Consider the following 25,508-nt stretch of genomic DNA (forward strand, 5'->3'; position numbering starts at 1 on the left):
CTGTAATTACATATTATATACTTTTAGTCATCCTCCCAAATTGATAAACTCGAGATTCAAAATGAAAACAATATCAACTTTTGTAATTTCCATTGTAATAGTTGGTAAGACTACTTGAATTTTTGTGCAACAGCTATTACGGTAAAATGGTGTCATTGTATTATAAATCATGCAACTAAAAAAAAAAACTCTGATTAACAAAATCATCCACTTTAGCAATTTTCTTTTTATTTCAACTTGCATTATTCCCTGGAGAACTGCATTAGACGTTTTATTCTCCCTGTGTTCTGCCATTTAACTGAATACATCTTCAAACTTATAATGACATCTGACAGGAAATCAATCAGAATTGAAATGAAAGAAATTAAATATAAAGTAATGTTTCTATTATTACATCCAGAATTACCACTCATATTTGGAATTCCTATTGAGCCAGAATTCTTCAATGTAAGAAATTTATTAAAATCAGAACCCCATTTTAAGGCATCAGTTTTGAATATGATAGAGAGAAAATCTTCTTTTTATGACTGTCACAAGTCTTATTTTTGTAAATTTAGTTTTATTTGATTCCATGTTTTGACTCAAAATTACAGCAACACATTCTCTTCCTGTAGAATTGACAGATTAATTTAGAATTCGGCGTTCATATCATGTGAGCAGTAATATATTTGCATTTTCGCTATAAGTGGACAATACGGCAAAAAAGAGAATAGCTTCAGAGCTATTGTAATTGCATGCTTTGAGAGATTAGCTGATCAGTTCCAGTCTGAAATATACAGAGTATTCAGCTGGTAGTTATCAGAAATACTGATTAGTTTTGGTGAGCAAACAAATGTTTCACTTCATTATATCCTCTGATAGCCAATTACCCTTTGGATGTTCTTTTTGTTATTAAAGCAGTACTGTTTTTCATGTGAATGCTGATGGGTTACATTTGTTTTTTTTTAAAACAGAAACATCAAAATAGTATTTTTATATATTGGTCAGACTTTTCAGGGTGACTTCACTTTCTATTCAATAACAAGGAAAATTAGTGGTAGGGTTAATGATCAACAAATTATGTTAAATTAACTGCTCAAACTAGTTGTAATTGGTGTTTTGTGGAAATGGTGAGTGTGAAGAATATTATTTGTGCTTGCATAAATAATGTTTAGGATGTTTGCCAATTGACTTTACATTACAGGCTTGGTGATAGGTCCCTGGGTTCTGCTCTGCTCCAAAGTCATTTCCTCAGCTGCTGATTAGAATATGCCATAAATCTGATTCCTTATGCCAAATGAAAAAGAATAACATCTCTCTTACTGTAACTTCAGCTATCGGAGGTGGTCAATCATTTTCAGGAAACCCCATTCCAGAATAGATATGAAAATGATTTTATAATTCCATTGCATGTTTTAAATTATATGTAATAACAATTCAAGCAAACATAATTTTATGAAAATAAATAATAGAAAAAATTCAGATTTTATGACAATTAGTGAATCAAAAATATATTTGTGCATTTATGGTTTACTCTTAAAACATCTTATGCCTTTGTTCTTAGAACTAACTCTGCAGTTATCATACCCTGAAAGCTTTGATGAAAACAACATGTATCCCGTTCTTCTGATTGTGTAAGTAATCCTGCTGTTCAGAAATCAGACTTGCTGACAAGTTCATTGCTAAGTAGTATAAGAATACAGTTCTCTCCTTAATGCTATTACATAGTTTGATGTTCTAATGCATAGAAATCTTAGTGAACTGGTAGATAAATGTACTGCAATTCACTGCTTTCAAAGATAAGAAGGCAATATACCCAAATATAAACTTGATAAAGGTCATGACTGATGTTAGTGTCTTAATTTGGGTTAAAATTTTGATTCAGACAATAAATCATCTGTTTTGCGCTAATGGTGGTCATTATTATTAATAATTAGACCATAACTTCTGGAAAACATGTATGCAGTTAAGCAAATGTAAATTAGGAAGGTGATTTTAGTCCCCTAATTATAGGAAGGATATCAATAAGGTAGAGAGGGTGCAGAGAAGATTTACTAAAATGTTGCCTGGATTGCAGTATCTAGAATACAAAGAAAGATTGAGTAGACTGGGTCTTTATTCATCGGAGCGTAGAAGGTTGAGGGGGTATTTGATAAAGGTATTTAAAATTATGAGGGGGATAGATAGAGTAAATGTGAATAGGCTCTTCCCCTTGAGGGTAGGTGAGATTGGAACGAGGGGTCATAAGTTAAGGCAAAGGTTTAGAAGTAACATGAGAGGGGACTTCTCCACTCAGAGAGTGGTGGCTGAGTGGATGACTTTCTGAAAGATGGTTGCAGCAGGGTCAATTTTGTCATTTAAGAGAAGGTTGGATAAGTGCATGACTGGAAGGGGATTGGAGGGTTATGGACATGGAGCAGGTAGGTGGGACTAGAGGAGGTCACTTAAATCGGGGCAGACTAGAGGACCCGAGATGGCCTGTTTCCATACTGTAATTGTTATATGGTTATTCCCAAAGCTTTACTGCACCAACTTCACATCACACAATTCCGCATTTGCACAGATGCTATGATGTAATGTTGCAGTCCTTAATATCAGGTAACCAATAAACAAGATAGAAAATATTGGGCATGTCCATTCAAATGTATTTTTTAAAAATGTCATCATTTCTGTCAAATGTTCTCAAGTATTGACAATTCTAGAATTGCACTTCATATTTTAATCATGCTTGCAAATTTTTATTGTCCAAATTACATATTTTAATCCTGAGTTCACTTCTTTTTGCTTTTGGTTTTTGATTTTATTTTCTAATTTGCACTTGCTGCTTGAGAATGAATGTCATTGTCTCTGATCATGTCATTACATTAGACAACAATGCTTTGGTGCTTTTTGTTGTGACTAATAATGTAATACTCCACATGGAGTGCGTAAGCAAACGAAATGTAATGAATGCTGAATGCTGCTTAATCACCACTGACTCAAAATCTAGGACATATAATTATTTTAAAAATAGTATATAATGTGGCTGTAACCTTTTGTTAAATTTCAATGCTTGATCACCAAATGATGTGTTCAGCCCATAATCTGTACTCCAAAGTCGCATTGAAAGGTGTTTTATACAAGGTAACATTAAACCATCATGAGTAAATAATCCCCTATGGAAACGTCTACATACTTTTTATATCTGCCAGAATGTTTTGAGTCTCATGCACATATGTAGACATCCCAAAATTACTCGTCCATCGACATCAGCAATTTTTCAGCCGCTCTCTCCAGATAGGTTCATTGACATAGAAGTTTGCTGAGATTTCCATGTTTAATGGCATAGAATCTACAAGTCCATTCATTTGATTGGCCCTGTAAGGGCTGTAGGGAGGGAAGGAAAGGAAAGCATTAGGGATGTTACCTTAAAACATAAATCATTAAAAAGAATGCTCTTAACCATTTATCTTTTAATAATTATTTCAATTTAAAATAACTAAATGATTTATAATTTCTGAAGCACACTTAATTATTAGTAATTAATACATTTTGAATATTCTTGATTGACTGAGATATTCAATAACTTTGAAAAATCTGACATTTTTCTCAGGCTACATAGTTGGGAACCAATTTTGACTGCTATCAAAGACTTCCCAAGTCATTTTATTGGTGGAGCTTCTTCAGGCTTGCCCATGTGACCCAGTGACATTGTTGAAGGCACTACTGCTACAAAGGACCTCCCTGACTTGCCTCATGGACCATCTGGCTTAACGAGATTGGTTTCATGGAACTGAAGCCCATGAGCAGAGTGTGCAGACAAGAACTGCTCAGGAAAATCCATGTCACTGTGGAATTGTTTCCTGTCAGAAATTGTAGTGATAGCGGCTTTGTATCAGAAGATTGAAGCAATAGTGGGAAATAGATACATTGCAAATTGATGATTCATTGCAAATAGACCCCATGCATTAAATGTCTGACAATATAAGGCTTTCTGGGCATAATGAACCAATAGTAACAGAAAATGGACTCCTCTGGATGTTCTCGTCAATCAGTAAAGAAAGATAGGCAATTAAAAAAAAATAACTATTTATATAATGCCTTCTACAATTTCAGAATCACCTGGAGTGCTTTACAGCCATCTCATATTTTAACATTAATCATTTTTGTAAGGAAGGGCAATCAAAAAGTCAAATAAGGAAAAACAAAAGAAATTGGTTGCACAATAAATATTTGAGGAAATATGAGGAAAAGCTGCTTTACTCTAAAATAGTAGCATCCAGTCTTTTTTTGAAATGTTTGATTGACTCTTCGTTTCCATATGCAAGAATACCGTGGAGGATCTGAGTTCTGCAAGGAGAGATGCCAAAGGTCATAAACTCATAAATGATCACATCATTCTTGGACTCAAGACACTAAACCAAGGCTCACAAAAATAATTTAAAATCACTTTTTATTGATTGATGTATGTGGAGCTAGCTGTCATCAATATTAATTGATACTTTTTTCTCAATTTTTGGGGTGTATTTGTGGTTCAGAACTCTTGATAGATCAGCCAAATCAAAATAATGACCAATGTAAATAATCTCACTGTTCAATCTTAACTGTGATCTCAGGTCAAAAATAAATTTTGTTTCCAAAATGTTACATGTCGATGCAATCATGAAGAAGGCTTTCCAACAGCTATATTTTATGCACAATTTGAGGAAATTTGGAATATCTCTGAAGGTTCTCAAAAACCTATACAGGTGTATCGTGAAGAGCAGTCTGGCCAGATGCATCACTGCCTTGTACAGAGGTGCCAACACTCAGGGACAAGAAAAAACTCCAGAGGGTGGTTAACTCAACCTATGACATCGCGGGCACCAGTCTTCACTCCATTGAGGACATCTACAAGAGGTGGTGTTTTAAGGAAGCAGCCTCTATCCTCAATTACCCCTCCCCCCCACCCCCAACCATCCAGGCCATGCCCTTTTTACTCTGCTACCATCAGGAAAAAGGTACAGGAGTGTGAAGACAAGCACTCAGCAGGACAAGGACAGCTTCTTTACCTCTGCCATCAGATTTCTGAATGAACTACTCACTACCTTAGTTTGACTCTTACGTGCACTATTTATTTATTTAGTAAAGTGGTTTATATAAATGTTTTCACTGTGATTGCTGCTGGAAAATAGCACATTTTGTGACATATACATGACTATAAATTCTGATTTTGAATTGAACCATATACACGTGGCTAGTATAATTATAACATGAAGCAATGGGATTTTTTATAGTCTAAAATATTTTTGATGATTTAAGATGCTTATGTCATCTTTCCAGGGGTTTAAGTCTTACTGCTTTACACCAAAAGCTAAATACAGTGAAGGACTGTCAATAATAATTGCCTTTGTTGCCTTGGTATTTGCAGTGATGGAGCTCCAGGGAGCCAGCTGGTTACTGATAAGTTTTGGATTGACTGGGATTCAGTACTCGTCAGCTCTGATAATGTCATCGTTGCTCGCTTTGATGGCCGAGGGAGTGGTTTTCAAGGGCTTAAAATTCTTCAGGATATTCATCGAAGGTTGGGAACAGTGGAAGTCAAAGACCAAATTACAGCAGTGCAGTATGTATTTAAACATGTTTAATTTTCAATCTCTGGTTACTTTCTGTCTCTTTTTTAAGGATCACTTTATTAGAAAACAATCCAGCAAACCCTATTCTATTGAGGAGGGTGATGCAGGAAGAGAATCTGTCATTTTTCTTTTGATGAGTATGAGTGAATGAGTGAACATCATTACATTATATTCTTTAAAGATAATTTTACTATTATTTACACTCTCATGGTCATTGCTCATCCCCCTGCCCGACCCTGCACACGCACACACACACACACAATTTTTTGCACTGATTTAATTCAACTAAGGAACAGGGTAACCTGAGGGAAAATGGGACCTGCCAGGAATCAATGCAGTTAACGGTTTGGAGCCATAGTAGATGGGCAAGGTCCTCAATGAGTGAAAACATACAGAAATGGAGAAACTCAGCCAATCTCAGTATTCATGGGAGGTAAAGATATATTACAGATGTTTCAGGCCTGAGCCCTTCATCAAGGAGAAAGCTACAATGGCTAGGTGTGATAGTACAGATTCTATCACCTATGTGTATATGTATAGATTGTAGCGATTGTGATTTGATTGACAGAGCATAGCCACATCTACTGGCAGGTCTTAAAGGGTTGCTCCTAGCCAGACCAGGTCATTCTGGACTGGTTGACCTACCTGTGATACGCTCCAGTCTTCTAGTTAATAAAAGCCTTGGTTTGGATCAACAAGCCTTTGATTCTTTCGACGCGCTCTACACTAGGGAACCTGGGACAATCAATGTATTGAAAGCAGTCAGTATTAGAGTTGATGATGTGCTAAAAGTCTTGATGCACTTGAAGGTAGACAAATCTCCTGTGCCTGAACACTATAGGAAACAAAAGAGGAAAATGCAAGTGCCTGGGCTGATATTTTAAAGTCATCATTAAATAGAGGTGAGGTCAGAAGACTGGAGGATGCATATGCTGTGCCTTTTCAAGAAGGATTGCAGGAAGAAGGTTGGGAACTACAGTGAGCCTTACGCCTGTGAATGATAAATTAATGAGAAGATATACATGCACTTCATTTGTCAAAGGCTGATTAGGAGGGTTTTGTAAGTGGGAGGCCATGTCTCCCAAAACTGTGAGTGTTTTGAAGATGTGATCAAAAAGGTTGATGGGAGCAGAGGATTTCAGCAAGGCACTTGATAAGGTTCCACAATACAGGTTGCACTGGAAGGTTAGATAGCATTGGACCAAGGTGAGATAGCAGAATAGATAGAAAATTGACTTCATGGGGGGGGGGAAAACCAAAGGATGATAGTGGAAGATTGTTTTATGGACTGGAGGCCTGTGACTACTGTGTACCACAGTTTGGTGCTGGATCCATTGCTCTTTCTCATCTATATCAATGATTTAGATGCAAGTGTTCATGATTAACAAGTTTGCAGGTGACACTAAAGTGTCTGGTACTGTGGACAATGAAGGTTTCCAAACATTGGAGTGAAACATGGAAGTCTGCAGATGCAGTGATTGTAGTAAAACACATACACAAATGCAGGAGGAGCACAGCTGGCTTTTGTGTCCATTAGAGACAAAGATACATTGCTGATGCTTCAGGTCTGAGCCCTTCACAGAATAAGCAGAATGATTAAAAAAAAAACAGGAAATGTCAGAATACAGACAGTGCCGGTTAGAGGCAGGATGGAGGGTGCCCAGTCAGATGAGGTGTTGTTCCTCCAATTTACAGGTTGCCTCAGTCTGGCAGTGCATGAGGCCATGGACAGATATGTCAGCAAGGGAATGGGATGAAGAATTGAAATGGGTGGCCACTGGGAGATCCACGCTATTGCAGGGGACAAAGCTGAGGAGCTCAACAAAACAACCTCGCATCTGCGTCCATTGAAAATATTAGGAGGCCACAGCAGGAGCACCGGAATCAGTAGGTGGCCTCTGCAGATTCAGAAGTGAAATGTTGCTTCACTTGTTAGGACTGTTTAGGGCCCCGAATGGTGCTAAGGGAGGAGGTGTGGGTGCAACTGGAGCATTTTCTGCCATCACAGGGGTGGGTACCAAAGAGATGATTGGTGTGGAGTCATGGAAGAAGCATTCCCTGTGAGAGGAGAGGGGTATATGTGTCTAGTGGAGGGATCACGTAGTAGCTGGTGGAGGCTGATGGGGTGGTAGGTGAGGACGAGAAGAATCCTGTCATTGTTGCGCGTGGGGGCCAGGGCAGATGTGTAGGTAATGGAAGATATTTGGGTGAGCCCCAAGTTGATGCAGATAGAGGGAAAGGCACATTGTTTGAAGGAGGACATTTCTGATGAAGTCTTTGTTCTGGGTGCAGATGTGATGGAGATAGAGGAATTGAGAGAATGGAATGGTATCCATACTGGGGACAGGAGGTGTCGTCAAGGTAGCTGTGGAGTTGGTAGGTTTGTAGAAGATATCTGTCATGAGTTTGTCTCCTGAGATAGAGGCAGAGAGAGGAATAGAAGAATGTTGCTAGAGATGGACAAAGTGAATTTGAAGTCGGGGTGAAAGTTGGCAGCAAAGTGGATGAAGTACAAAAATAGTCATTGATGTTACGGAGGAAGAGTTGAGAGGCTTTGCCAGTGTAGGCTTGTGGCATGGATTGCTCCACGTAGCCAACAAAAAGGCAAGCATAGCTGGGCCCATGCAGGTACCCATGGCTACTCCTTTGAGCTGCAGAAAGTGGGATGAGTCAAAGGAGTAATTATTTGAAGGTGAGGACAAGTTCTACTAGTCAGAGGAGGGTGATGGTGGAGGGCAACTGGTTGGGTCTATTTTCCAAAAAGTAATAAAATGCTTTGAGGCCTTCGGAATTGGGGATAGAGGTGTATAGGGATTGGGTCCCCATTATAAAAATGATCGATAGATTTCAGGGAACTGGAATTTGTTGAAGTGATAGAGTGTGTATGAGGAGTCCTTGAAAGTGGCATCACAGTTAGATAGTGTGGCCAAAAATGTTTTGGGCAAATTGACCTTCATCAGAGTATTCAATATAGAAGTCGTGAAATAATGTTGCAGTTGTGTAAGACATTGCTGGGACCCCATTTGGAGTGGTATTCTGTTTTGATCAATGTACTGCAGGAAAGCTGGAGAGGGTCTAGAGGAAATTTACGAGCATGTTATTATCCTGTGCCAACCTATTCCAACTGCTCTGGACATGGTTGAAGAACAAAAGAATGTGGGTCAACTCACACAACAAGCTCAGAGCACAACAGGGCAACAGGGAGGAGTTGAACAGACTAGGGCTTTTATCCCTTCGAGTGCAGGAGGTTGAAGAGTAGATTGGGTAAACACAGAGGATCTTTTGTCTGAGTAGGGGAATTAATAACCATAGGACGAGAAAGGAGATATTAAACAGGAAGCTAAGGGCTACACACAGTGCAGTGAGTGTATGGAGGTGGTTAAGGGAGGTACTATTGTGTCAGAAAAGGAAGTGGACAGATATATGGAAAGGAAAGGAAAAGTTAAGAAGGATGTTTGCCAAATGCAGGCAGGTGGAACTAGTGTGAGTGGGTCGTTTAGATCAGCGTGGGCAAGTTGGGGAAAGGGCCTGTTTCCATGTGATATGACTCTTATGATGAGATATTTTGCTAACATTTACCTTTTTCCATCCCATGTTACCACCTTAATCATCTCCAACTTGATTAAAAATTCAGACTGCAAAGAATTTGTCTTCCTGTCTGTATCATAATTCATATGGCAATGGCAAAGCTTGTGATCAAGGAAAAACTTGATTGTTAATATCACACTTAAATCATAAGTTTCAGTGAAATACTTGCACTCGATAAGAACAAATTTGATTTGGGACCAGATCCAAAGTTGATTTTTAATTTTGTAAAATAATTAAAATTTTTTTTTAGGCAAACCTCAAAGCTTTTATATCTTAGAACGTAAATGCCAATGGCAAGATGAAAGCAGTTAGAAATAAAGAAGTGGTCACATTTGGAGTTGTACACAATTCTCAAATGGCTGGATAATATTGTAATGAGGGTCAGAAAAGATTTAGACACAAGATGAGAATTTTAATGCATTGGTGGTCTTGGAGCCAATACAAATAAATGAGCTCAGTTGCCTTGTACACCTTTTTTTCTTCACACAGCTACCTTCAATAAGACTGGTCCCTTTTTGGGATGTACACATGCTAATAGCAGATGGAAGCCTGGTTGTTGGGCTAGGTACAAATTCTTTATAGAGATATCTCCTGTTCAAGCTTTCTCCAGGGATTTATTGTTGAACAGTGGGAAGTGCTAAACTTGTGCCCTAAAGAGATTTCTGAAAACAGAAGTCTCTTGAGAGATTTTGTAGGTCACTGTGAACAGGAATGCCATTTGTTTGAGTTGCTTCTCTGTGTTTTGCTGCATCTAAGAGGAGGGAATGATGTTTAAAATGACTGGTGGCCACTGAACTAAAATGTTTGTGGAAATCACCTTTTTTTAGAATAGAGCTGTGTATCAATACAAATTACTAAATTGCCAAGCAGACTCGATCTAGGGCAAAAGTGTACAGAATGGCAATGTTTATATACTTACGTGCCAGTGAGCTTTATATATGAAGTAAAATCAAGAAGATGTTGACTGTGAATTAGCAGCATTCTGATGTACAGGGGGATTAAGTTGAGGGACATCTTTTCACCACACAAGGCAACTCTGACAGTGCTATCAAATGGAAATTGCAGAAGGTGGGCATATTGGGTTTGATCACAATATCTACTTGTAGAAGTACTTAGCCATCAAAGTTCAAATTTATTGCCAGAGAACATGCATGACATTGCGTACAACCCTTAAATTATTTTTCATCAACGCTAGGTGGAATATCTACTTATCGGTAACTGAAAAGTGTGCTCAAGAATAAAAATATGTATACAAAAGAGAGAAATGCAAACAAACAAAAAACTGTAAACTAACTGCGCAAATACAGGGAAAAAAATTGTTAGATCAATCAGGCTTCAACATTCTAGAAACAACTTGGCCTGGTGAAGGCAATATCATCAGTACAGTTAAATATTGGTAATAATATGGTTGGTATATTACTTGTGTAGACGTTAAGTGTCAATGCAAGCACACATTCCTATGGAGATTGTTAAGTGTTTTTTTTTTGTGCTCTGAGCTTGTTGTGTGAGTTGACCCACATTCTTTTGTTCTTCAACTATGACCAGAGCAGTTGGAATAGGTTGGCACAGGACAATAACATTCATACTTACTACACAGAATCACTGGAAAGATCTATGAAAATGGCCCTGGTCATGAGAATGTAGTGAGAGCCCATGTCTGATGGACCTCCTTCTTCCTCATCAACTGCACACCCCCCTCCTCTCACCATCAATCATGGTTCTAATCAACTTTTGGTCAAGAGTGAAACTTCAAGTCAAACCTTGAGGGTGATATATGAATAGGGCTTGGTTCCAGTCGCTTGGACGGGCTAAAGTGTTTGTTATTTGGACCAGGGAGGTTGGGCAAGTAGCCAACATGCGGCAGTTATGTTTGTGGGGGTGAATCAGGATTTTGGTATTAGATAGGCTCTGTCAAAATGATGAGAATGTGTAGTCAAGATCAAATAGAACACCACTGTGAAACCAAGCTGGCTAATCCTGAAAGGGAGAACAAAACATTGGAGACGAGATGGAATTTATTATCTGGGATGAAAGATGGTGATATAGGTTTTTATAATGTTTAACAATCAGTGGAAAATCTGCTGGTTATGCTGGACTGCACAGTGCATGCAAAATGTGCAAAGGGGCCTTGATGCGCATTTAGCAGCAGAACCAATGCCCTTGTTTCTATGGTAGCAGAGAGTTAGAAAATGAATCAAATGATAATTCCTTATGTGACCTATGAGTTAACATTAAATGTGGGAAATAGGGTATTGCTGTAAATTATGTGTTCTAGAGAATGGGACCAAGAGGTAGAAGCTCCACTGAATAAGACTACTAGAAGCCTTCAAAGCAGGGATGGCCAAAGATTTTTGGTTGTGCGCAACATGCAGAAAAATATAAAGAATTACACATCAAACAATATTAAGCCCTGAAGTTTTCAACCAGTTACACGACAAGAAAAATGGTCTTTTGAGACCAGAAAACCCCTGTGCCATTGAAGATTTTGAAAAAAAAAATCACTAACTATATTACCCTACTGAACAGTTTAACTCTTGACATTACAATAGTTTATTGATGCGCTCACATATTTCAGTAGGCATTTCTGGATCTGCTGCTCTTAAATTTAAATGAATACAATAAAACTCTAAAACTCTCATTCAAAAAGCAGTGCAAAATAAAAATAGAAGAAAAGGTTAAGAAAGGGACAAGGCAATCTCCCAACATTTCTCCGCAACTCTTAGTGAATACAGTTCATGGCCTAAGTGTCCACCTTAATGATTATGATGCAATGTGTAAACCTGTAGATAGGCGACTAAAGTTAAGATTCCTTGCAAATCAAATAAACTCACTTCCCCTTGAATTCTGTGAAAAAGTATTCATTTTCCCACTGTCTGAAATTTTCAACATTCCCTTTTTTCCTGTTCCTCCATGATTAATCATCTGAGATGCATGTTTTTAATCAATAAGTAACATTGGTTGGTCCAGTAATTGTTCAAAATGGCAGCGGCATCTAGTGTTGAAACTAAGAAATACAATCTACATATAGTGCAATTTATTGTTAGGAACTATGCGCTAATGGACCATATTCCATTTTATTTTTAAAATTCACTCTGTGTCACTTAAAAATGGGCAATAATCCACAGTTAGGCCATCCATACTTTATAGAGAATGGTGCAGTCATATCAGGATGCTGAAACATTAAGAAAGGAGAGTGAATCATGGGCATCAAATAAAGGTGGCACTTGTTTAAAAGAAGCTTGTGTTTGAAATTAAAAGTGGTCAAAATGTTTGAAATGGTGAAATAAAAAGGCATAGTTGGGAGCAGAGTAAAAAATAAGTTTATATGGAGGAGTTTAATAATGACAGTTTTGAATGGGAGAACATTCCACTCTTATCAGGGAACTACTTGTGTTAGCACAAAAAGGAAGGTAATTGCTTAGCAGTTGGGTGGGGATCGAATGATAGGAGCTGGACTAGGTAGGTACAGAGAGGTCATGCATGGAAAAAATGTGAAGGACATTGCATAGGATTTGCTCGATAGGCAGAGTGGTTGATAGCCTCAAACAAAGTAATTGATGAAGTCCCTGCATGTGTCAGAGTTAAAAATAGAGGGGACAAATTAAAGCCATTTTAAAAAGCATTCATTCATTTCCAGATAGCAAAAGCAATGATAGCTCATTAACTTCAAACATAATAAACAATATCTGCCAGAACTGTTTCATATTTCCAGCATTCTCTTTTAATCATATTTCAAGCATTTTTGTTTTGAGTAATAGCAATGGCTGTCTTTTCATTCCAAATTCATACCAGAGTAGTGAGATTTTTGGCCCTTATGGTTTATGAGCCTCACAGATGCACATTTAGACTCAAAATGTCTCAGCATATTGTGTAGAGGTTCAAAAGTTTGAGAGTTCGGTATTTGAAAGCATCTTTGTATTAGAATTAAGTTTGGATAATTGTAAACGGAGAGGAAAAATGGGTGCAAAATATTCAGAAACTGACTAGAAATTTTGGAATGTTTAAAAAGTAAAAGCTAATTGATGTGGAAAGGTCAAAATGGTGGCTATAAATATTATTAAAGACTATATAGTATGAAGAATGAGATTGAAGTAAGTGATAAGGAGTGTTCAGTGTTGGGAAATGTTGACTGGTAGAATTTAATATAACTGATGAGCAATGTTTCAAGGTAGTCAAAGCTCATATTCTTAAATTAACAAATGCGTTCTTAATTATCGGTTTGTGAGTTTTGCCCTCATCTTTTACAGAGCATGGTCTTATTTGATTAAGAATGCCCACCAACAAACTGCACTATGAAAGACAATCTTCCTTCAGCAACAGTCATGGCAGGGAAACTTGCAATGGGACATAAAAAATGTTGTTAACTTAATGCAAAATATTTCCAACCTTGTATAGACCACACTACATTATAGGTTTTCAATTTTATGGGGTTGTTAACAATTTTAGATATGCTATTTAACTTAAAAATGATGAGCTTCAAGAGTGATGAATCAAAATGCTCAAAATTATGAGATAGGCCTTTTCTATAAATTCAATTGCTTCATAACCAGCAGGCACAGATTTCTTTTTATAACCCAATTGGAACTTGCAGTCTAAAAGTATAATCGGGATAGAAGTACAGATCCCACCAGGTTCAGGAACAGTTATTACGCCTCAGCCATCAGATTCCTAAACATTAAACATTTATGAATTATTTATTACTGAATTTTTTTTCTATATTTGCACAGTTTGTTTGCATATATAATTCTTGAGTATGGTTTAATTTCCAATAAGTAGGAATTCTGCATGGCCCACAGGAAAAAGATGGCACGTATGAACTCTGACAATAAATTTGAACTTTAAGACAAAAATCTAAATTATATTTATGAAGTATCTGGATGAGGTTTTGATAGCTATAATTTTCAAGTCTACAAACCAAGATGTGAGATATGGGATTATACCAAATAACCCTCTCAACTAGCAAATAAAGCATTGGTCAAATAGCCTCTTCCTGAGTTGTATATATTTGTGATTTCCTAAATTTATTTTTCTCTCATTCCTCTTGTTTATTAATGTTTGCTGAATAAATGAGTGTATGGTTTTGTTGTCGTATGTAACAAAGTACAGAAAGAAGTTTTGCGCACTAACAGGCAATCTAACTTGTAAACAAGTAACACAATAACAATAAATAAGGCAATAGTGCAGGGAATAAAAGTACAAAACTATTGTTACGAGCCCAGAGGGCCCCAAAACCCAACAGCAATAGAAATTCACCAAGACAAATGGTTACTTGAGTATAGGAACAAGGATACCTTACTGCAGCTGTACAGGGCCTTGGTGAGACCCCACCTGGAGTATTGTGTGCAGTTTTGGTCACCTTATCTAAGGAAGGATGTTCTTGCAATGGAGGGAGTGCAGAGGCGATTCACCAGGCTGATACCTGGAATGGCAGGAATGACTTATGAGGAAAGATTACGCAAATTGGGGTTGTACTCCCTGGAGTTTAGAAGATTGAGAGGGGATCTCATAGAGACATATAAAATTCTGGCAGGACTGGACAGAGTGGATGCAGATGGGATGTTTCCAATGATGGGAAAATCCAGAACCCGGGGCCATGGTTTGAGGATAATAGGCAAACCATTTAGGACCGAGATGAGGAGGAATTTCTATACCCAGAGGCTGGTGAATCTGTGGAATTCATTGCCACAGAGGGCAGTGGAGGCAGGTTCATTAAATATATTTAAGAGGGAATTAGATCTATTTCTTCAGTATAAGGGTTATAAAGGTTACGGAGAGAAGGCGGGGATGGGGTACTGAACTTTAAGATCAGCCATGATCTTGTTGAATGGCTGAGCAGGCTCGAAGGGTCGAATGACCTACTCCTGCTCCTATCTTCTATGTTTCTATGTTTAAACAAAAGTTGCTTTTAATTTTCTTTAAACTTATTACTATTAACTTAACCCCCTTCTAATTCTAAGTGCATGTGTAGGTGATGTGCATATTGTTCAGGAAAGTTTTTTGCTTTAATAGTCCAATCATTCACTTCTCCTAGTTCACCGGTATCAGGCAATTCTTATACTGTGCACAGAATTTAACATTTATGAATTTTCACCAGGCTCTGGTGCTTAAAGGTAAATGGTTACCATTTAAAAGGTTCTTATTGGTTTCAGAGAAATATTTGTTGCTCATTGGATACACAAATTGATTTTCTCCAATCAGTTACTTCAGTTTCTTGCCCCATCATGTGGTTTCCAAATGATATCCTCTTTTTCCAAGTCACCACAGAGTTCCTCTTGTTTCCCTTATTTCAGGAAACACTCTAGCCAGCCATTTCCTCTTGTAAGGATTACAAGGGGTTTGAACAAGCTGAACTCAGAACTCACAACCCATCTTCAAAATGGGGTTTTCAACAAGCCTGCCAGCTTGCTATGCTGCAGCCTCAAAAGCTACTACAGAACTGACTCCTCTCTCTATCTCTCCCAAAAAGAGAAATCACCTGTCTGTTTTTTCTCTCTCTGCTTGTAAAAACCATACGACTTCTTACAGGGCTCCAAACCCAATCTTTGAAAGATCTTTATCAGCACTTGAGCCTGGACTTTTCCCATTTTTACCTGTTTTTGAAATTCTTTCCAAAGCAGTTCCATTGTCTCTGCAAAGTCACGGTGTCTGAATGTCTGGCTTCAGCAAAGCTCTTGCATTTTAAATGAGAAATGGTGTAAGTATCTGTTTGTGAAGTGACCTACACTAAGCCCCCACAATCTATCTCTTTTAAAAATATTTATATATAATCCGTAACACTATCATGCAGGCCAAAGAAAAAAAAAAGAACTGTTATAAAGTAGTGCAAGGACATCTTTTGCTAGTGTGAGATCCAATCAAGAATCAGGAATGAAACTGCCTGGATCTGAATCTGGATGTTCATGTCCTCAAGCACATGCATCTTCTGCCCAATAGAAAAGGGGAGAGTTTATGACTAGGATAGCTTGAGTCCTTTAATATTTTCAGCAGCTTTCCTGAGACAGCAAAAGGTACAGATGAAGTCGATGGAAGGGAGTTTGGATTTTGTAATGGCCTGAATTGCTTTTACCACTCCTTGCAGTTTTTTTGCTGACTTAGGCAAAGCAGTTCCTGGACCAAGCTGTGATGTATCCAGGTAGAATACTTTCTATGGTACACCCATAAACATTGGTAAGAGACCTCAGGGGCATGCTGAATTTCCTTGGGTATCTAAGAAGTATTTCTGGTGTGCTTTCTTGGTTGTAACAATGTCGTTATCAGATCAGGACTGGTTGTTGGTAATATAGCACCCTCAAACTCCAACTTAACACCATTAATACCTACTGGGAAGCGTGTTCCACTCCATTTCTGTTGCTTAAGGTTACGACTTACAAAAAAAAATAAAAAAATATTCCAGTCAGGACAATTTAATGTTGAAAAAAGTCCACAGAAATGTATTTAACATTATTTCTTTTTATTTCAGATCATTGTTGAAATTACCCTTCATTGATGGAAACCGAATAGCTGTTTATGGGAAGGTATACTTCAAAGTACTTCAGTATAATAATTACAAATCCTTTAAAAGTTGGGGTGCATTTTAGTCTTGAAAAGAACATTTATGTCACTAATAAATAACTTGTAGTGTATCTTCACTTAATTTTTTGTAAGCAAAATGCTACTTGTTAAATAATTATCAATTTAAATGTGTTTTGTTGTTATCTCCTATTGGAGCAATAGAATTTCTTCAGAATGTTTCATGGGAATTCTCACAGTACGGTATATTACAAAATAACAGGTTACTTTTCCTTTGAAACGATAGGAACCTGTTTATTCAAAAAATGCTAAAGTGCTTTTTGAATTCCTACTTCACTTGGTCAAATAATTTTGTAATTATTGTAAGAAAATAATAATCTTATTATTTATGCTGAAACTACTCCACTAAAAATTCTGTACAAATATCAATTAGATATAATAAGCAATGCAACTTTGAGCATACAGATTTCATGATTATAAAAAAAACAGCATTGTAAATAACAGACATTATCCAATCTGAGGTAAAAGTACAGTAAAACCAATTATCTGGAATTCAACCAAAGGTTAAAAAATATTGCAGAAAATAAATGCAATCATACAATCTCAAGCAATCGAAAAATTCACTATTTGCATTACTTACCAGTCCCCATAGGTGCTAGATACCAGGGGTTTTATTGTACGTACCTCAAAGCAGACAGATTAAAAAGAAAGTACTACATTAGGCAAATCAATAATCACTCTTGGGCATTAAACTGGGAGACCAAAACTCACCAAATTTTCATCTTCATATGGATTCTTCACCTTGTTAATTTACTTTCAAGTAGTAAAAATGATAAATAAGTTCCATATTACAAAATTTAATTTTTAACATTTTTCTTTTCACTGTTTTCTTTTCATATTGATTTGCATGGAGAACAGACAAACAGAGATACATGCACAATTATATTATAGATTGCCAAAATTAACTTTTTATTTTTCAGTCATAGAAATTGTAGGCTTGAGAAGAAACGTACTTTTAGTTTTTCTGGAAAAGTAATCTAAAGATCAAAAATTTATATTATTTGACTGGATCAAGCCCACACCTCTTATTCAACACTGTGGGTGCACTTACATGGTTGGACAGCTGGGAATCCTTCAGGCCCACTTACTGGGCAGTCGACTGGAATGGTCAGAAACCCACAAATGAAACTGGGGTCTTTCCCACAAACTGACATTGTTATGATCAAAACATTTAGAACTGGTTGAAAAATGCAAAATTATTTAAAATTGTTATATAATCAATAAAAAATAATGTTGATATTAATTTCAACATGTAAATTAATTAAAATAGTTATGTATCTAGCCTTTTAGAGAAGGTTGGAAATCCCATTTGAATAATCATATAACAATTACAGTATGGAAACAGGCCATCTCGGCCCCTCTAGTCCGCACCAATTTAAGTGATCTCCTCTAGTTCCACCTACCTGCTCCCTCCAATCCCCTCACATCCATGCACTTATCCAAACTTTTCTTAAATGACAAAATTGACCCTGCTGCAACCACTTCTTCTGGAAGGTCATTCTACTCAGCCACCACTCTCTGAGTGGAGAAGTCCCCTCTCATGTTACTTCTAAACTTTTTCCCCCTAACTCTTAACTTATGACCCCTTGTTCGATCTCACCTACCCTCAAGGGGAAGAGCCGATTCATTTACTCTATCCCCCTCGTAATTTTATATACCTCTATCAAATCCCCCCTCAACCTTCTATGCTCCAATGAATAAAGACCCAGTCTACTCAATCTTTCTTTATATTCTAGATACTGCAATCCAGGCCATATTTTAGTAAATCTTCTCTGCACCATTTCTACCTTATTGATATCCTTCCTTTAATTTGGGGACCAGAAATGCACACATTATTCCAAATTTGGCCTCACCATCACCTCCCAGCTCCTATATTCTATGCTTTGATTTATAAAGGCCAGCATACCAAAAGTCTTCTTTACCATTCTATCTACACGAGAATCCACTTTCAAAGAACGATGAACTGTTATTCTGCATTCCTCAATGCCCACCCCTTCACTGCATATGTCCTGTTTTGATTATTCTTCCCAAAATGAAGCTCTTCACACTTATCGATATTAAACTCCATCTGCCATCTTTTAGCCCACTTTTCTAAGAAGTCCAAATCCTTCTGCAGTCCCTGAAAACCATCTTCACTATCCACAACTCCCTGTTTTTTTTTTAATAGTCTGCATATTTACTAACTCAATTTATCTCTCCATCATCCAAATCATTAATGTAAATGAAAAACAACAAGGGACCCAAAACCGAACCCTGAAGCACATCGCTCATCATCAGCTTCAATCCTGACAGACAGTTATCCACCATGACTCTCTGGCATTTACCTTCTAGCCACCATTGAATCCATCTGACTATCTCAACATTAATACCTAGTGCCTGAACCTTCCTTACCAACCTTCCATGTGGAACCTTATCGAAGGCCTTTCTGAAATCCATATAGACTACATCTACTGCTCTACCCCCATCAACTAGTTACCTCCTCAAAAAATTCAACAAGATTTGTCAAACATGACCGTCCCTGCACAAACCCATGTTGGGTGTCCCTGATCACTCCATGCCCCTCTAGATACTTACACAGATTATCTCTAAGAATACTTTCCATTAGTATACCAACCACCAACATCAAACTTACTGGTCTATAATTGCTGGGCCTACATCTGGAGCCCTTTTTAAACAAAGGAACCACGTTTGCGACATGCCAGTCCTGCGGCACCCTGCCTCCCCCTCTAGTGACTTGAAAAAGAATCAGTCAGAGCCTCCACTATTTCCTCCCTGACTTCCCTCAAGGTCCTGGGGAAGATCCCGTCAGGACCTGTAGACTTATCCACCTTTATATGCCTCAAAAGATCTATAACCCCCTCTTTCCTAATCCCTACATCTTCCATATTCACCCCTTTTGCTTCTCTTATCCTACACAATTCCATATCCTTTTCCCAAGTGCAGAGAACTCATTCAATATCTCCCCCATCTCATTTGGCTCCAGACACATTTGTCCAATCCAATTCTCTAAGGGACCAATTTTATCCTTCACTCTCCTTTTGCTATTCACATATTTGTAAAAAAACTTTTGGATTTACTTTCACTCTGTTTGCTATAGCCACCTCGTATCTTCTTTTCACTATCCTAATTACTTTCTTAAGCTTCCATGTATTTTCCAAGCATCTCATCCTGCTTGTATTTAATGAAGGTCTCCCTTTTATTTCGAACCAACTTTCTAATCTCCCTTGAAAACCGCAGCTCTCTTGAACTTTTGGCCTTAGCTTTTATCCTAACAGGAACATAGATTCTGCACCCTCAAAATCTCACCTTTAAATGAACTCTAATTCTCCTCTAACTCCTTCCCAAAAAAAAAATCAGCCCAAACCACTTCTTGCAAATCCCTTCTCATTTCATCAAATCTGGCTTCCCCCACTCAAAAACCTTAATCTTTGGACCAGACCTATCCCTTTCCATAATTATATTGAAACTAATGGTACCATGATCACTGGATCCGACACACTGCTCCCCAACACACACCTCAGTCACCTGCCCTATCTCATTCCCCAATAGTAGATCCAACACTGCCCCTTCTCTAGTGGATACCTCAATGTATTGCTGCTTAAAAATCCTGCACGCATTTAACAAATTGTATTCCATCAAGCCCCTTCACAGAATGTGTTTCCCAATATAGAGAGATTCACAATCCTTTAACCGGACATCTAAAATCCAGAAAGTTCCAAAATCCGGCAAGTGGGGACCAGAAGTCGGGGGAGGCGGCAGCACAATTTGGGTGGGCTTTCCGAAATTTGGGACACGCTGTTCCCCAAGGATTCCAGATAAAGGATCGTGTACCTGTATTAGGAAAACTAAAATCCCCCATTAATACAACCCTGTGCTTATTACAAATCTCAGCTATTATTTTTTAGACATTTGATCCTGTATTTCTCGCTCCCCACTAGGTGGTCTATAATACACTCCTATAATAGTAACTTCTCCTTTTCCATTTTTAAATTCTACCCATACTGCCTCCCTTGATGAGCCCTCCAATCTCACATCAGCACCGCAGTGATATTTTCCCTGACAAGCAATCCCCCGCCCCCCCCCTTACCCCTCCAATTCTATCACACCTAAAGCAGTGAAATCCCGGAATATTTAGCTGCCAGTCGCATCCATCCTGCAACCACATCTCACTAATCGCCAACGACTCAGCACATTGGAGGCCTGCCACTGGACACAATGCCAAATCCAGTGAGGCAAGATGCAGAGCCATCTACCCTCCAGCATGTCTCATCCTTTCACACTGCTTTGTGCAGTTTAAGAAATTCAGAAGATGTTGACCTCCACACTATACTTAGCCAGAGCTTCTTTGCAGGACCAGCAACATTCTTCCACACGATCCTGCCCAAAATTAGGACTACGAAGCTATCTGGTTCCTTAAATCACATTTTGAGAAGGAAATAATGTTAACTTTAATCTTTTCTCTCTTACACATAACTCCTATGTAAAAATGCAGTTGACGTTTAACTGCTCTGAAATGCCAAGAAATTCTAAATCTCCAGATTTATATCGTGGTCTGATACAATTGAACGGCTGGCCATTTAAAAGAGTAGTTAAGTGAGTAGTAAGAAGATATGATTAATATATTCATTAAATCACAATGTTTATTATGATTGTAAATACAGTATAGGTTTAATATGCAGTCTTTTGGTTAGTAATGGGATGTTTTATGACTTGAGTAAACTACAAATTAATAATGCTCAACTTATTCGCAGTGGGTGGATCAACATGGATTAAAATTAAACAATTACATTATTAAGGTTATTTGTAATGGGGCAGGAAAGTGACAAAAGTGAAGACTCTGGAAAAGATCATTATTGTGGTATTTGATAAGATGAAGCTGGATATTTGGTTTCACCAAGCCCAAATACTCATAATTTGCTGCTCTTAAAATCATCATTTCTTCATAAACTTTTGATTATTTGAAGAGCATGTGGATTTTCATATCTTCAATTAATTAAAAAATCCATCAATATGTAACAATTTGGATTTGTCCTTTAAATTGTATTTATATAGGAGTAATCGAATCATTTAACTTTGAACATGTTGGAATATTTCTAAAAGCGTTAATAATTTATTTTATTTTGACAGGCATATGGAGGCTATGTTACAGCTATGATCCTTAGTTCTACAGATAAAATCTTCAAATGTGGCGTTGCTGTAGCACCAATCTCTGACTGGAAATTATACGGTGAGTGAACAAAAAAAATGAAGATTCCTTTGCATTGGCACTCTGGCAGCTATTTTGTGAATGACAAATTTCCTTCCAATCTGTGCTAAAAAGGAGAAATTTTCGGAAATATGTACCCTGATTAGAAATAAAACATGGGGTGACATTATATTAAGTCACCTGCCAGTTATTAATTTTTGAGTATGTAACTGGTGACCTTTAGCATGCAAACTATTGAGCAATTGTACACGAGGCATTTCAATCACGTTTCATTTATCCTTATATTATTGCAGTGATTTTCAAACTGCTCCCCCCCCTTACTAAACTCATTTTCCCTCATATTCCATCTTAAGCAATCGCTATGCCATAAGCATTGCTTAAGGTGGTATTGAAGTGGAAAGAACAAGTTTGAAAACCGTCGTTTTAATTGACTCATTCTGCGCACGGTTTTATAACTCCAAAGGAATTGGGCCAATGACAATTTTTCTCAAACAAAATATTTCAGTAACAATTGTGTCTGGAGCAGTGATTCTCAACCTTCCCTTCCCACTCACGTACCACCTTAAACAATCCCGTATTAGTCACAGAGCACTTATGGCATAGGGAATACTTAAAAGGCCATTTCTGATAGCCCAAAAGTTGAGATGTAAAGGTGGAGAAACTCCACCAAAACACAATCACCTATTTTTCTTAATGTGCGGAGGTGGTTTCTGAGCTGCATATTCCAACCCCTCTCCGAGAGGGATAATCTCCGCAGCACAGCCCTCCGCCGATCAATCTGAATGTACAGCCGCTGTTTAGGGGCAAGCTGATGATGCCGTCAGTCTGCAACCCATCTCCCCACTCACCTTCTCCCTCCAAGTAAGGAGCAGCAGGAACTGTCAGCGGGAACCATCAGGGCAGCAGGGACCGTCAGGGTAGCGGGAACTGTCGGGGTGGGGGGGGGGGGGGGCGGTGCAGGCTGGGATAGCCACAATGTGAAAGAGCAATGGCTGTCTTCCCTACCCATAAACCCCCACGCAGCTGGAACTGTTCTGGGAACCATAGAGTGATTTCAACTGCATGGGCTTTATGGGTAAGGAAGACGGCCATTGCTCTACCACGTATTTATGACGGGTGGCGCTATGGCACCAGTCACTCCGCCTCCGTCAGATCCGGAGGGCACTACAAGGCATTTGGATATGAATAGGATGCTGGACCAGCCTTTTAGGGCTGCTGTCTGAAAGGAAAGATCCCATTTTTTCATCCACTCCGTTGCCAGTCTAAAGGCGGAGACCTGACATGAAATGCCCTAAAGTGGTATGTGAGTTTTGGTGGGGGGGGGGCAGTTTGAAAACCACTGGTTTATTGCAAAGGCAATTAAGTTTCAAAACATCTGAGGCTGTTGAAAGATTGGCTTCTTCTATGCAAAGGGAAGACCATGGGCAGTCCCACAACTATCAAAAAGGCAACTCTGTTAAAATATACAATTTCATTTAATACTGGGAGGACTTAACCCCAACTTCTCTCATCAACTACTGCTGGCATTCCTTACAATCCCACAATCATTGCTCTTGATGTGCTATTTCTCATCTGCTTTTACCCAAACTGCACCTATTTCCATTTATCGGAGAACTTTTATAGGCATCATGATATTCAGTGTTTGAATTCCTTTGTTCTTTCTGGAGTCAACCATGACATACCACAGCTCAAAGTGTAATTCACATGAGAACAATTATAAGGTCTGTATGTGTTGGAAAGTCTTGTTCCAGTGAGAACTTCAAGAAAAGCAGGAAAAGACCCATCAAAGCAGTTGCAGGACAAATACAAGGTTTATTTTCTGTACCAAGAGAGAGGAGTTAGCATTTGGATGTATGGCAATGAAGTAATCAACTATTATCTTGGCTTACCTTTTTAAAAAAAAATGCAGAGGTAAAGAGGTAGTAATAGTATCTCCTTGCCACATGTAATCAATTTGGAGCAGATTGCAAGTCATTTACACTTTGAGGTCTGGTTGCCAAAAATTGTGTCAGAGTTGCCCACTCTTAAGTCTTTTCAATCATATCAGAGAGGAATCACACAATGGGAATATATGAAGTTATACTGAAAAGTTAATGAATGTCTCAGATATTGTATAATTTAATATCAAATTCCCAAGTTTGAGTGTATACGAGAACAAGGAGGTTAAGATAATGAAGTAAATGGATGTGGATGAAGGTCATGCCCACTAATATCCCTTCTATTACAGCTTCTCTTAATCAGACATCTTGGCGTCTGCAGTTGGCGCTGGACATGGCATTCAAGTGAATATATTTTAATTAAATATAACAAATATAAAATTATTAACATTATAATTAAATATAATTGAGTAAAGTCTTCTCATGGTGAAATCCACCTAACTTCGCAAATAAATGTCCGTGGACAAACTGTGGAGGCCAAACGTCCTAGACCCATAGCTTCTACTTCTACAGAAGGTTTCTTGAGAAATTCTGCTCCTAGTCATTTTAACCTTCCTCCTCTTCTAGGCCATAATTATTGACTTGTCAATACAACTGATGATACATTTAATATTTCTTTCTAAATTTCAGTCAGAGGTTATATATTGAAATGAAACAAATTCTCAGTGAGACAGTCATAATTCTAAGCAAGCCAGGTTTTATCAGCCTCTGCTGTTATTCGCCACACTACTTCTACTGACCTTTCAAACAAAGGAAGATGAAAGAAAAACATTACAAAGGATATTCTCAGTTAACAACTTCCTCCAAGAACTGGTTGACACGTTAAGTTTGTTTTTAAATTCTGAATATAAATCTAGATGAGAGATATTAGAACTTGAAAACTTGATTGCAATTAATTTCACTCTTTTCTGCTATTATTTTGTAATTATTATTAATTGTGCATTGAGAATAACAAATGAAATTAGACTCTGTAGATCAGTCACTGTGTTCATATCCTATATATCTGGGTTACTGGGGTTCTGTGGATGCTTTATGCTGGTGCACTCCAGTGGCCATGTTCTGTTACTTTGCATCCTCAATGTATGTAGTTAATAAACTAGGTTTGATGTTAATTCACTTGCTTTCATATATTTAAATACAATATCTTACTAGTAACTGCACAATAGTTACAGAGTATGCCAATAGTAGAGATTAGATTACATTCTCTTATCCTGTTGCAAAAGCAAAGAGATTTGTACCAGATGATATTCAAGATGTATGGATAAGCTTGGGGCAAGATATTGGAATAATAGTTAGTCCTGATAAATTATACACTGATTTTATCAAAACACATTTGATACATGGTTGTATTGTTCTCTGTAAATTAATTAAAACAGAATGTCAGAACTGGAACCTCTTTGAAGGTGAGGATCGAACATTGCTAATTGTTTTTCATTAACTCATGCATATGAATTAAATTGATCATTTTTCTCCCCCCTCACAGCTTCTGCATTCACAGAACGATATCTTGGATTGCCATCACGAGATGTAAATATTTATCAAGTGAGTTCAGGAAAGGAAATGGCCAAGAACCAATTTAATCATTTGACATTGGGGATAAAAGTTAAAGCTGAAATTGTACCCACAATAACATTC

At 37.8% G+C, this 25,508-nt stretch overlaps 1 protein-coding gene across 1 annotated transcript in view; it reads left to right on the forward strand.

Moving 5' to 3' along the window:
- LOC138762464 (inactive dipeptidyl peptidase 10-like) overlaps nt 1–25,508 on the forward strand; it is a 497,046-nt gene that overhangs the window by 459,691 nt on the left and 11,847 nt on the right. The window contains exons 17-21 of the mRNA XM_069936223.1: nt 1,544–1,613; nt 5,369–5,563; nt 16,621–16,675; nt 21,858–21,957; nt 25,357–25,415. Of these exons, the coding sequence (XP_069792324.1) occupies nt 1,544–1,613; nt 5,369–5,563; nt 16,621–16,675; nt 21,858–21,957; nt 25,357–25,415 (479 nt within the window). The remainder of the gene's footprint in view (nt 1–1,543; nt 1,614–5,368; nt 5,564–16,620; nt 16,676–21,857; nt 21,958–25,356; nt 25,416–25,508) is intronic.

Source organism: Narcine bancroftii, chromosome 4 (genome assembly GCF_036971445.1).
Source record: "Narcine bancroftii isolate sNarBan1 chromosome 4, sNarBan1.hap1, whole genome shotgun sequence".
Classification (NCBI taxonomy): domain Eukaryota; kingdom Metazoa; phylum Chordata; class Chondrichthyes; order Torpediniformes; family Narcinidae; genus Narcine; species Narcine bancroftii.